At 55.2% G+C, this 11,647-nt stretch overlaps 2 protein-coding genes across 4 annotated transcripts; one reads left to right on the top strand and one right to left on the bottom strand.

Moving 5' to 3' along the window:
• Positions 1 to 96: 96 nt before the first annotated feature.
• Positions 97 to 4,145, bottom strand: Fam71e1 (family with sequence similarity 71 member E1). Of its 2 annotated transcripts, XM_038314282.1 has the most exons (5): positions 4,103 to 4,145; positions 3,802 to 3,920; positions 3,199 to 3,329; positions 746 to 1,028; positions 97 to 153 (listed from the first exon to the last, which is right to left on the bottom strand). In XM_038314282.1, exons 1-5 carry the CDS (start codon positions 4,143 to 4,145, stop codon positions 97 to 99), a joined length of 633 nt encoding a protein of 210 aa, XP_038170210.1. The 2 variants fall into 2 exon arrangements, with proteins under 2 accessions (XP_038170210.1, XP_038170209.1); XM_038314281.1 differs by lacking the exon at positions 4,103 to 4,145 and having other exon boundaries at positions 3,802 to 4,020.
• A 266-nt stretch (positions 4,146 to 4,411) lies between these two features.
• Emc10 (ER membrane protein complex subunit 10) lies at positions 4,412 to 11,267 on the top strand. Of its 2 annotated transcripts, XM_038313684.2 has the most exons (8): positions 4,412 to 4,620; positions 5,983 to 6,055; positions 7,847 to 7,956; positions 8,778 to 8,882; positions 9,090 to 9,271; positions 9,367 to 9,460; positions 10,192 to 10,279; positions 10,464 to 11,267. In XM_038313684.2, exons 1-8 carry the CDS (start codon positions 4,507 to 4,509, stop codon positions 10,577 to 10,579), a joined length of 882 nt encoding a protein of 293 aa, XP_038169612.1. In that variant the 5' UTR covers positions 4,412 to 4,506; the 3' UTR covers positions 10,580 to 11,267. The 2 variants fall into 2 exon arrangements, with proteins under 2 accessions (XP_038169612.1, XP_038169613.1); XM_038313685.2 differs by lacking the exon at positions 10,192 to 10,279 and having other exon boundaries at positions 4,415 to 4,620.
• Positions 11,268 to 11,647: the final 380 nt, after the last annotated feature.

The raw sequence follows: 11,647 nt of genomic DNA, 5'->3' as shown, positions 1-11,647 counted from the left end.
TCTTAAGAGCCTGACATTTATTAACTTTAAAATTTCATCTGTCTGGCTCTGAGCTGAGCTGGCTTCATCTCCGGTTCTTTGGCGATCTGGTGTGAATCAGAGTCCCCAGAGTTCTGAGACCTGCGGGTCCAGTCTTGCCTCTATGGCTTGGAGCTAAGGAGAGGAGCGTTTATCTAAGAGCTGGACCAGCACGGGGGTCTGAGGTTGGGATAGGCAGGTCTGTGGATGTCTCGGGAAGAGGACTCACCTTCCAGAACTGGCCTCTCCTGTTCCCCTTTCAGGGAACTGGGCTTGTGTGGCCGGGCTGAGCCCACCCCTTCAATGAGTAGGCCTCCCTCCCTAGACCCCACTTGGTGTCAAGAGGAGGCTGGGGGAGGACTGTGTGCTCTTTCTTAGGAGCCTACAGGCAGTTGGGCTAGGAATACCAGCCACACAGTTCCCACTCTGCTGCCAGACCCTGTCGCCTTCTCCTTAGAACCCCTAAGAAGCAGGAAGACCTTTCTTCAGGCCCAGGGATCCAGGCCTAGTTGTTCTCCCTCAGACCCAAGAGTCCAGGCCTCAGCCCTCCTCCCAGCCTTTCTCCCTCCAACCCAAGGGTCCAGGCCCTCAGACCCAAGAGTCCAGGCCTCAGCCCTCCTCCCAGCCTTTCTCCCTCCAACCCAAGGGTCCAGGCCCCAGCAGGCCTACCTGGTCCCTTTCCATCCTTCCTGGCCCAACATCCCTGGGCTCGCGGCCCCACTCTCACCTCCGGGGGCCGCTGTCCCTCCTCGCCCTCCTCCTCCTCCTCTTCCTCCTCCTCCTCGTCCTCCTCAGGCGCGGTGTCCTCATGCGTGAAGGGCACTGCGCAGGCGGGCGAGTGGAAGCGCAGACGGTAGAGCAGACGCACCCAGCGGCCGAACTCGCGGTCGCGGGTCTCTGCCGGTGCCCGCAGCTGCAGGTAGAAGGCACGACCCGTGCGGAACTTGACCTTGAGCTGCTGGCGGCTCTCGTCGTGCACAAACAGCTGCACGAATTGCAAGGGGAACAGCCTGACGGGGGAGGGGCGGCTCAGTTGCGGCCTCTTGCACCTCCTTGTGCCCTGTAGCGATCCTTCGGGGACTCCCACTTCTGGATGGCCCTGGAATGCCTAAGGTGGCCCTCTCTCTCGCATCCTGGTCCTATCCTACTGCTAAATCCTCGCAGCTGCACCTTCACCTGAGTCCCATCAGGCCACCAGAGGGCCATGTTTAGCATCTTAGTTTGGCCCAACCAAAGTCAAGGCTGGGTCCTCCCTGGGGACCAGAAGCCCGTTTGGAGTATAGTTTCCATCACCCCATGTTCTCTATGCTGTTTCTTCCCCGGTGCCTACAACGTGAGCTCCTTGGATTCTGAACTCTGACCTGATTTTGCCCAGTCCTGTTTTTCCTAATATGGTGAACCGCTGAAAGAATGCTTGTCGAGTATTTGAATAAACAAATTGCTCAGGTTTTCAGCTAGATTTAAGGTCCAAAGAAAAGGAAGATACCGTCCCAAGAGACTGAGTAATGTGGCCCGGGCCACGCAGCGGTGGGTGGAAATAAGGTTGTGAGCTAGCGGTGGGCCACCACACCCGCTCTAGGACCTGATGTGTCCAACCTCCTCCTTTCTATGCACACAGATATACATAACACATGTCTCCTGTTACATGGTGACCCCAAGTCATGGGACAAAGCCCGCCTTCAGTGGACAGTGGGTATCCCCTCAATGTCACAGCAGTTGATGATGCGCACTGCCCCCCTCCCCACCTTCCAGATGAGGAGACTGAGGTGCAGCACAGAGGACACAACAGGTCTGACCCCAAGCTCTGGGCTGGCTGACTTGTTCATGAAAAACCCAGCCACAGGGACAAGTTGGAGCAGTCCAGTCAGCTCAGCCTGGCTCCAGGAGTAGCCTGGAGTAGAGGTGGGGCTAATAGCCAACAGGGTTTGTTTTGTTTTGTTGACGTGGAAGCTATCAGTAGCCCAGGTTGGTGTGGAACTGGCTGTACTATCCATCCTGGCCCTGAACATTTGTTCCTCCTGCCTCCACCTCCTGAGGGCTGGGATTACCGACAGTCTCTCACACTTTGTTGGCTGTAAGCAGGTGACCCCAAGCTTGCATTTAATATTCAAACATTGTTGTTGGAAACAGTGCAGTTTACCAGGGCAGAAAACTGCTTTGAGTAATATTCTCCACCAGGTAAAGAGATAATTGGGTGAATTCAGGCACATCCCCCCCCCCCCCGCCTTTTTTTGAGAGAAGGTCTCATATGGCCCTGGCTGACTGGAACTTGTAGACTAGGTTGGCCTTAAACTCAGAGACTCACCTGCCTCTGCCTCCTGTGTGCTGGGATTAAACGTGTGTGCCACTATGCCCAGCTGGTGCCAGGCTCTTTACATGGCCGTTGGGGATTTGAACTCGGATCCTCATGCTTGTCTTGAAAATACTTTACTGACTGAGTCACCCCCTAGTGATCCCTTTTTACTTTTAATCTTGAGACATAGGTCTCACTAAGTTATCCAGGCTGGCCTAGAAGCCACTCTTATATCTCAAGCTGGCCTTGAACTTGTGCCTCAACCTCCCAAGTAGCTGGGAAGTCAGGCTTGTACCATTAGGCATGGCCTTTTTCTGTTTCCTCGCTGTCTTTCACAAACTGAGATATGATGGGAGAGGATGCAGGTCCCACAAGAATACCAGAGCATGCACATGTACTCCAAGCATGGAAATGTTTGTGGCTCAGCAGGGCAGGGCCTAGGCTGGGAAAAGGGATGTTCTGAGTGTGCAGTTTGTACTTGGTGGTACTTGATTTCCGCATGTGAAGTTTTCAGTGAGGAGCAGAGCGTAACAGTGGACTTGAACGCTGTACTTTGAGACCACGATTGTGAGGGGCCTCAGGTTCTAGTCCCAGCTCCTGGCCTGCTCTGTGGGACTCTGGGCCATAGGCCTGGGCTCTGATCCTGACTTTATCTCTCGGGGACTGAGGAGCACCTGGAAAGCTGAAAGCACTGTAATAAACTGACACCATCCTGACCCTGTCGTGTCACTGAGGACTGTCTTCCCTCATCTCGCCTAACTTCCGACCTTTGTGAACTTTCTGAGTAGATAGGCCTGGCACGTATTGGTGTTCTTGGTCCCCCAAACCTGGATAGCAGAATGGTGGCTGTAAGGTGGGAGGAGGCTGGGACCAGGAAGGGCAGTCACCCGAGGAGCTGTAGGTGTCCATTCTCCTTGTCAGGGCCAGCCAGCAGCAGCAGGTCTGGCAACTCCAGGGCTGGACTAGAGGCTGCCACCCCCATGGTGACCTTGTTGGCGACTTCTCCAAACCGGGTCACCTGGGGCCAAAGGTTAGAGGCAGGATGGATAGATGGAGAACAGAACTGATCAGGGATCTGTGGGGTGCTGGGAATCTTGACAGGGTCAAGAACTAGGGGAGTTGAAAGCAGGTCAGGGGCTGGGAATGTGGCTCAGTATATAGCACCTGCCTAGAATCCCCTAGTGCGGGGCTGTGAGTGTAGCAAAGCGGTAGAGCTCCTGCCTAACGTGAGCAAGGCCCTGGGTACCATCCACAGCACCACAAGAGAAGAACGAAGGGTGTGGACCAGATATTTTAGGACTAAAGGATAAGAACCACGTGTATGAGCAGTCAATGAAACTGAGACAAAGGCTTGGCGATATGAGGTGAGAGGGTTCAGGGGTTATGTAGAACACTTGGGAGATCGACAAGGCGAAGGATCAAGAGGGGCAGCCACAGTTCGCAGAGCAGGGGCTCCGTAAACAAAGGGGCGGAAGTCCGGGGCTCCACACCTGCACGAAGTTGCTCTCAAAGATGGGGAAGTCGCGCAGCTGGTCGAACTCGCCGCTCAGGAGGTGGCGCTGGAGGCGCCCAGGGCGGCACGGGGCGTAAGCTGGAACCAGGGGGCGGTCTGCTGGGGTGAAGGGCTGGCATCCACCCCAGAAGGACAGGTACGAGTCCCCCGGCAGGGGGCGCACGCGAGGCAGCGGCCTCCGCATTGCGGGCCCCATGCTTCCCGGACTCCCTCACCAGGGCCAAACCCTCCGGGCCCGGCTCCTCCCCTCCCCTGCCATCCATCTGACCCGGCCTCACCAGGTCCGCCGGGGGCCGGCTTAGAATTGCGCCCGCCCTTCATCGCCACGCCCCGGCCCTGGGTGGGGACGCGGGGTGGAGTCAAGGCCAGAAAGGTAAGAGGCGGGGTCTCGCGCCTATGCAATCACAATGGGCACCGAGCGTTCGGTGGCGTCACGAACGCGGCCTCTCCTAGGAAGTGGAGCTGGGAGGGTGAGCTCTAGAGACCCGGATGAAGAAATGTCCTCTCTTAAGAGGAGGCGGGGGGGGGGGGGGGGGGGGGGGGGGGGGGGGGGGAGGGGGGGGGGGGACGACACACGAGTGCTAGTGCGCAAGGGCTGCACGCGGCGCAGGCGCATGAGCCTCAGGATGCACTCAGGTTCCCAGCGTGCTTTACGGCGCTCGGCTCCTCTCAGATCTTCGTTATGGTGGCCGCGGGTGCTGGGGCTGCCCGGCTGCTCGTGCTCTTGCTGATAGCCGCCGCGGCTCCAAGTAGGGCCCGAGGCAGCGGCTGTCGGGTCGGGTCCGCCGCGCGCGGGGTGAGTGCTGGCGGTCCGGGACGGGGCGGCCTCCTACAGGCTCTTGATGGACTCGCATCGTGAATATTCATGAGAGGATGCGGTCTGTAACCGAAGCTGACTAAGAAGTTGGCTTGACCTGGTTATTCACACCTTTCATCCCAGTGCTCAGGAGGCTGAGACTGGAGGATGAAGGATGGAGTTTGAGGCCAGCTTGGGCTGTATGACATTGTCACAAAAATACAAAAAAGTGGGTGTGATGGTGCACGCTTTCAATTACAGTATTCGGGAGGCAGAGACAGGTGAGTTCGAGGTCAGGCAGGGCTACATAGTGAGACCCTGACTCAGTAAATATATAAAATATACATAAAAATATCAGATATAGCGCTAGTGCCTGAGCGCTAGGGATGGAGTCGTATTTCTGAGTATGCGCGAAGAAGCCAGGTCCTACAGGAGCCATTGAGTGCTGTAGATGCCTGAGTAGGAGAAGCTTGAAGTTAAGACATAAAAGGCTTTGGATGGCGTAGGGATGCAGTCCTGACATTCTAGGAGTTCAAGGTCAGCCTGGGCTTCCTAAGACCCTTTCTCAAACAAACAAAAACAAGAAAAACCCCCCAAAACAAAACGGTGCTGGCTGCTCTTCCAGAGTACCAAGGTTCGATTCCTAGCACCCACCTGGCGGCTCACAACTGTCTATAACTCTAGTTCCCGAGGATCAAACACCCTCTTCTGGCACAGATGTACATGTAGCAAACACCCATACACAAAATTCAAAACCAAACCAAACAATGAAGCTGCTGGTGGTGACAATTTATCTATAACTCCAGCACTCAGCAGACTGAGGCAGGAGGATCGTCTTGCGTCTTGACCAGCCTGGGAGTGATTTAGTGAGACTGTTCCAGAACATGGAAAAAAAAAAGTGTAGGATCAAGGATGTACTGAAGAGGGGGTGGAATTCTTGACAGTGCATGCTCAGGGTATTAACATCTCTGCAAAGGAAGCCAGTGCCTGAGCTCAGGAAGGAAAAGCTCGACCGTGCCCTGGAGAGTAATACCAGCACCAGGCCCTGGAGGCAGAAGGAATGAGTTAGAGACTAGCTTGGGCAATGCAGCGAGCCTGTCTCAAAACACAAAAACCCCTAGCCAAACAAACAGGATAACGGCCTGGGTCTTGAACACGAGAGTAATATTTAAACATGTTTATAGGGTTTTCTTTTGAGCTGTGAAAATCCCAGAATATTCATGATCAGGACAGTTCTGGGGAAAGCACCTGTAATTGGACGTGAACATGGCCTTCAATCTGCCATTCTGTCCTGGGGCCAGTTGGTTCCGCCCTGCCCAGGATCTGAGTGGTCTTTAACTGGGGCTCCTGTCTCTCCTCCAGGCTGGGGCTGATGGTCGTGAAGGCGAGAGCTGTGGTACCGTGGGGTTGTTGCTGGAGCATTCATTTGAGATTGGTGAGTTCAGTGTGTTTGAACCTTAGACATAGCCTGTCTGTTGGAGAGAGGGTGGAGAGAAGCTACTTTTAGATGGCCATACCTGGCTTCAAGGGTTCAAGGATTGCGTGCTTGCCCGGCATGTCAAGGGCCTGGGTTACATTTCTATTAATGGAAATTACACACACATGTACACCACACTCATGCATAGATACATGTGCATGCACATGTGTATACATGGGTGTAGCCACATGTGTATGTATACATGTGCATAAATGTCTGTGTGATGGCTAAGGAAACTGCGTTTTAAGCCAGGCATCTATCTTGATACCCACTGACTGTCCCCGACTACAGCACCTGGAAGGTAAGTTCTCAGCCTGACTCAGTGGCCCCCACCCAAAAATGTATAGCTCTGACCATCTTCTTGTTATATGGCTAATTGTTTTTTGGCTTCTGTACTTGCTTACACAGAGACTCAAAGGTTGTTTTGGGTTGCCTTTACCACGTGGCAGAACAGGCCCGTATTGACTTGCTTGCATAGATATTGAAGGTCTTCTTGTGGTTTTCGTTGTTAAAAACTGTTCCCCATACTCCTTCTTCATGACATGCCTGAGATTCAGCTTTAAGGCTATCGTCCTCCTAGCTGCTAATCAATAACCCTTTTAATTATAATTGGATTGAGTCTCTGGTCTCTTCCCAGGGTCACAAACTCCATAGCGCATGTGCGTCTTTTTTCCGCCTTCCACATTAAAATTTTATTTTCTCTCACTGTTACAGTTCCAGCCCTTCCTAGTAGGGAAGTCAAACCAGGGACTTTAGACAGCTGGTCACGTCACACCCACAGTCCAGAGCAGAGAGAGTGAATGCACACATGCTCACTTGTGCTCAGCTCCCTCTCTACACTTACCACGATTCACGATAAAAACCTAGGGACTGGTCTTGCCTGCAGTGGGTGGGCCTTCCTGCTTCAGTGAATGCGATCAAGACATCTGCGCACAGATGACACCCACGACCCAGCCTGACCTAGACAGTCCCTCAATGAGACTCTTCCCTGTGGTTCTAGATTGTGTCAGGTTACGATTGAAACTAGCCGTCAGGGCCTCTGACTACTCGTGCTTGTGTATCCAGCTGTCAGATCTTGACAGCATCGCCCTCTATAAAATGTACTGTTGCTTTGTGCTAATAAAATTGTCTTTTGCAGAAATTAAATACAAGTTAACATCACATGTACGCATCTGGGTGTATGTATGCATGCATACATACATATGCACACACAGTATATATATGAGTCTGTGTGTGTAATATATATGATTTCTTTCTTGCCCCGGACCTGTAGGAACAACCCCAGACCCAGTCAACTGAAGGAGGAATGTCAGGGCAGACTTCTCTAACCTTGGCTTGTGTCCTGCCTTTGCTCCTAGTCTTGTGAGGCAGAAGGTCTGAGCATTGACCCATTTTACAGCAAAGGAAACAGGTCTGGGGCAGCACCACAGGGTCCCCTCTTTCTGGGAAGGCAGAACTGGGCCAGCCTCAATATCTGCCTGACTAAAGGGTCTGTGACCAGTTGGCTCAGAGCTTGCTCTTTGCTGTGCCCATAGCTCCTTAATGGAGTCAGGCCCTGGTTGACCCAGAGAGTTGTTGTAACCAGCCCAGAGTCCTTAGAAGGCAGTGCAGGCCATGGGAGCCGCAGGCTGGGCTGCCCTGTGGAGCAATGCAGTACCTGACAGCAGACAAGTGGGGGAGGAAGCTACCGTCACTGAGGTGGGGCAGGTCACACTTGAGGGGATTGGTACTGAGCCCAGTTCCCCACAGGTGATGGAGCCAACTTCCAGAAGCGTGGCTCATTGCTCTGGAACCAGCAGGATGGTACCTTGTCGGCAACACAACGGCAACTCAGTGAGGAGGAGCGGGGCCGGCTCCGGGTGAGGTTGGGGCCCCATGCCTAACTCAGCCACCTCTCCCTATGGGGTACCTTCTTACCGTCCCAAGAAAGAGCTCAGACAAGAGGCTTCTTTCAAGCTTCAGCCTTGTCTGGGCTGGGCTCTGTCCTTGCTCCCACTGAAAGCTGACAAGTTGTATTTGCCCAGCGTGAGGGGGGCAGGGGAACTTGCTTTGTTGTAGTGGCCGTGTGCCTCAGTGCCTTCTGTGTGCAGGAAGGCAGCGAGAGGCCTGCTGTTGCCTTCCTGCCTGGTCTCCATGTGATTCTCTGTCCTAGCCACTCCCACAGGCCACCATTTGTGGTACCTGGGTTTAGGTGTGTACGGGTGGAGAATCATGTGTGCCTGGATCCCGTCTTAAGAGTGCTTGGGGGGCTGGAGAGATGGCTCAGAGGTTAAGAGCATTGCCTGCTCTTCCAAAGGTCCTGAGTTCAATTCCCAGCAACCACATGGTGGCTCACAACCATCTGTAATGGGACCTGCAGGCATACACACAGAATATTGTATACATAATAAATAAATAAATAAATAAATAAATATTTTTTTTTTAAAAAAAAAAAAGAGTGCTTGGATGCTCACTTTAGCTGATGTGGCAATGATGTCTTGGGTGACTTCTCCACCGGGGAGTATGGGTGTGTGGGAAGCCCCAGCTGTTTGAGCCTCACTTGGTAGCCAGGAGGAAGATTCTGAGCAGACTTGTCAGCCAGGGCATGTGACATGCTATGAGAGCAAGGCTGGGGAAGCGTCCTCTTGACCAGCCTGCTGGGCTGACACTGTCCTTTCATGGGTGTCTGTGTACCCTGCAGGATGTGGCTGCCGTCAATGGCCTCTACAGGGTCCGGGTCCCCAGGCGGCCTGGGGTACTTGATGGTTCAGAAGCTGGCGGCTATGTGTCTTCCTTTGTCCCAGCGGTAAGTCACTGATGAGAACTGCCTGCATCTCCTTCCTGCCTGTGGGACCCTGAGGAGCTGTTCAGCTTGAACTCCTGCAGTTGGTGTTGGTCCGAAGGACCTGGGCATGGGGGTGGGGGCTTTGGAGGATGCCTGTGCATCTGTGGGGCAGTGCAGTGGAGCTGGGCAGCTCTCCCTGACCATTCCCACCCTCCCCATCTTCCGCAGTGCTCCCTGGTGGAGTCTCACCTCTCAGACCAGCTGACCTTGCACGTGGACGTGGCTGGCAACGTGGTAGGACTGTCAGTGGTTGCTTTCCCTGGGGGCTGCCGGGGCTCTGAGGTGGAAGATGAGGACCTGGAGCTGTTCAATACATCTGTGCAGTTGCGGCCTCCAGGCACTGCACCAGGGTGAGTGCTGGAGGGGGACCAGGGCCACTGGCTGCCCCAAGCACCCTGGTACTGGGGCTCTAGCCCTTACCTTGCCCCTTCCCGCCTGCGTTTAGCCCTGAGACCGCGGCCTTCATTGAGCGCCTGGAGATGGAGCAGGCCCAGAAGGCCAAGAACCCTCAGGAGCAGAAGTCCTTCTTTGCCAAATACGTGAGTGCAGCTCCTTCCACCTCCCTACCCCCAGCAGATGATGTGTATGTGTTCCTCTGGTGGGAGGCTGAGGGCTGTGCACCCCATCTGAGTTGTCAAGGCCTGAGTGGCTCTTGAAGCCTCATAGCCTGGGCTGGGCTGGGGATTTGCAGGCAAAGGCACCCCAAGCCTGTTGGGAGCAGAGCGGTGTGGAAGGTAGCTGGGCGTGGACAGACAAGCTGTGGGCATGCGTGCAGGGCCACGAGGGAAGGGGCAGCCCTGTGTGCAGGGAAGTGAGGGAGCTTGAATAGGTTGGACCCATGTGAGGCAGGGCCAGAAGGCAGGTGGCCCTGGAGTAAGTGTAAGAGGCACAGGAGGGGCTGCAGAGGAACCTGGGTGGGCACCTGCTGGCCTGAGGAGTCTGTAATGCCCAGGCCCTGGAGTGGGGCTGGAGTGTGAAGGGCGGACCCTCCTGAGGAGGCCAGCTGTACCAAGTCTTCCATCCCTTGCGGTTGGAGACTTGTGCCAGGCCCAACAAGGTAGGGAGCCAGCAAGGCCAGCATGGATCAAGGAGAGGTGGGAGGTGCGAGGCCAGCGACCCGAGCCAAGCCCCTTTCCCATAGGGGCCTCAAAAGCTCCCATGTCAGGAGCCAAGTCCTGGCAAACCTCAGCCCTGTGTCTCTGCACTTACTTCAGGGCTGGCCCTTCTCACAGCCAGGCTGCTGACCTGCCTCCCTCCCTCCCTCCCTCAGTGGCACCTCATCCTGGGGGGGGGCCGTGTTGCTCACAGCCCTGCGTCCTGCTGCCCCAGGGCCTGCGCCAGCGCCAACGGAGGCCTAAGTGAGGACCCAGACCCTTGCCCGCCTTGCCCTCTGCCCACACCCTCCTGCTCCTACCCCTGCCCTGGCCCTGCCTGTAGTGACTAGGGGACCCAGCCCCTCCCTTCCACGGCCCCCATCTTGGACCAGCCTCAGCACTTACATCCCTTCCTCTCTGTCTCTTTGTCCACCTGTCCCACCTGCAGTGGATGTACATCATTCCAGTTGTGCTGTTCCTCATGATGTCTGGAGCACCGGACGCCGGGGGCCAGGGCGGCGGTGGGGGTGGGGGCAGCGGCCGGTGAGAAGCTGTACCACCTAGAGTCCTCCAGAGCTTCCTGTCCTTGGCCAGTCCAAGAAGGAGTTCCTGTCCCTCTGTCTCCCTGTTGCATGAACGTGGAAGGCTCTCCCTTCTCAGGAGCCTGCGGGCTTCTTGCAGGTTCTTCATTCTCTCTCTGAGCCTCTCTTTTGACCGAGAGCCAGGGTGCACCTCACTGTAGCCACCTCAGGCCCACCAGCTTTCTGGGTGCTGTGCTACTATGTCCTGCCATGTGGCACTGTTCCCTTGCTAAACATGCACTAGTCCCGCCCCACCCCACTCCACCATGCAGTTTGGGAACATGCCAGGTTCTCTCCAGCCTCTGTGCCTTTGTCCCCAACCCCATGCACTCCTCACTGTCACACTTAGGCTCCTGCTGCTGGTGGCTGGGTCTACCTGCCAGTGTGTTGAAGCCTCCAGCCACTTTCCATGTGGCATGCTTGGCTCTCTGCCCCAGAACACTATGGTGACTTCCAGCACCGTCCTTCTTGTCTGAGGACAGCAGCAGGAGAGGATAGAGGGTCTCCTCGTTAGTCTGTCATTCTCGCCATTTGTGTGCGTGTTTGGAGAGCCAGGCTTGAGTGGCGGCGGCTGCTGACTGTGCACCTGCACGGGTGTGGTCATGGGCTGTGTGGCCTCAGCTGTGTTGTGTGGCTGTTGATTAAACTATCCCCTGAACGGCCCCCATTCAGCTCGCTTCCTGCCTTTTGCCTGATTTATGTTTGAATGGCTTCCTTAGGACTGCCTGGGGCAGATTAAAGTTCCAGTGTGCAGGGACCCCTTCCGAACTGCGGGAGGAGGCTGGTTCCTGACCCCCCAGGTGCATTTATTCATTCCCTTCCCAGCACAAGCACACTTGCTGGCCCAGCAGCTGCACACGTTCATATTGTCCCCTCATCCTCACATAAGGCTTGCACCGGGACCTGGCCCTCACTGGATGGGCTTGTGTGTTGGTACATAGGTATCAGTTAGAATCCCAGCATTCAGTAGGCTAAGGCTGCCTTAGCTACATAGTGACTTTAAGGCTAGCCTGGGCTACATAGCATGAAGAAGCTGTGGGTTCAGTCCCAG

Source organism: Arvicola amphibius, chromosome 12 (genome assembly GCF_903992535.2).
Source record: "Arvicola amphibius chromosome 12, mArvAmp1.2, whole genome shotgun sequence".
Taxonomy (NCBI): Eukaryota; Metazoa; Chordata; class Mammalia; order Rodentia; family Cricetidae; genus Arvicola; species Arvicola amphibius.
Note: the sequence above shows the minus strand (reverse complement) of the source record. Positions and strands in the feature narration are given on the sequence as shown.

Excerpts from the sequence above, each read along its gene's own strand:
- Fam71e1 (XM_038314281.1), bottom strand. The coding sequence starts at position 4,020 with ATGGGGCCCGCAATGCGGAGGCCGCTGCCTCGCGTGCGCCCCCTGCCG. Across the intron at positions 1,029-3,198 it reads GGACACCTACAGCTCCTCGG|GCTGTTCCCCTTGCAATTCG; the intron begins GTGACTGCCCTT and ends CTCCCCCGTCAG. Across the intron at positions 154-745 it reads AGGGACAGCGGCCCCCGGAG|CTCCAAGCCATAGAGGCAAG; the intron begins GTGAGAGTGGGG and ends TCCTCTCCTTAG.
- Emc10 (XM_038313684.2), top strand. The coding sequence starts at position 4,507 with ATGGTGGCCGCGGGTGCTGGGGCTGCCCGGCTGCTCGTGCTCTTGCTG. Across the intron at positions 7,957-8,777 it reads AGGAGCGGGGCCGGCTCCGG|GATGTGGCTGCCGTCAATGG; the intron begins GTGAGGTTGGGG and ends TGTACCCTGCAG. Across the intron at positions 9,461-10,191 it reads AGTCCTTCTTTGCCAAATAC|TGGCACCTCATCCTGGGGGG; the intron begins GTGAGTGCAGCT and ends TCCCTCCCTCAG.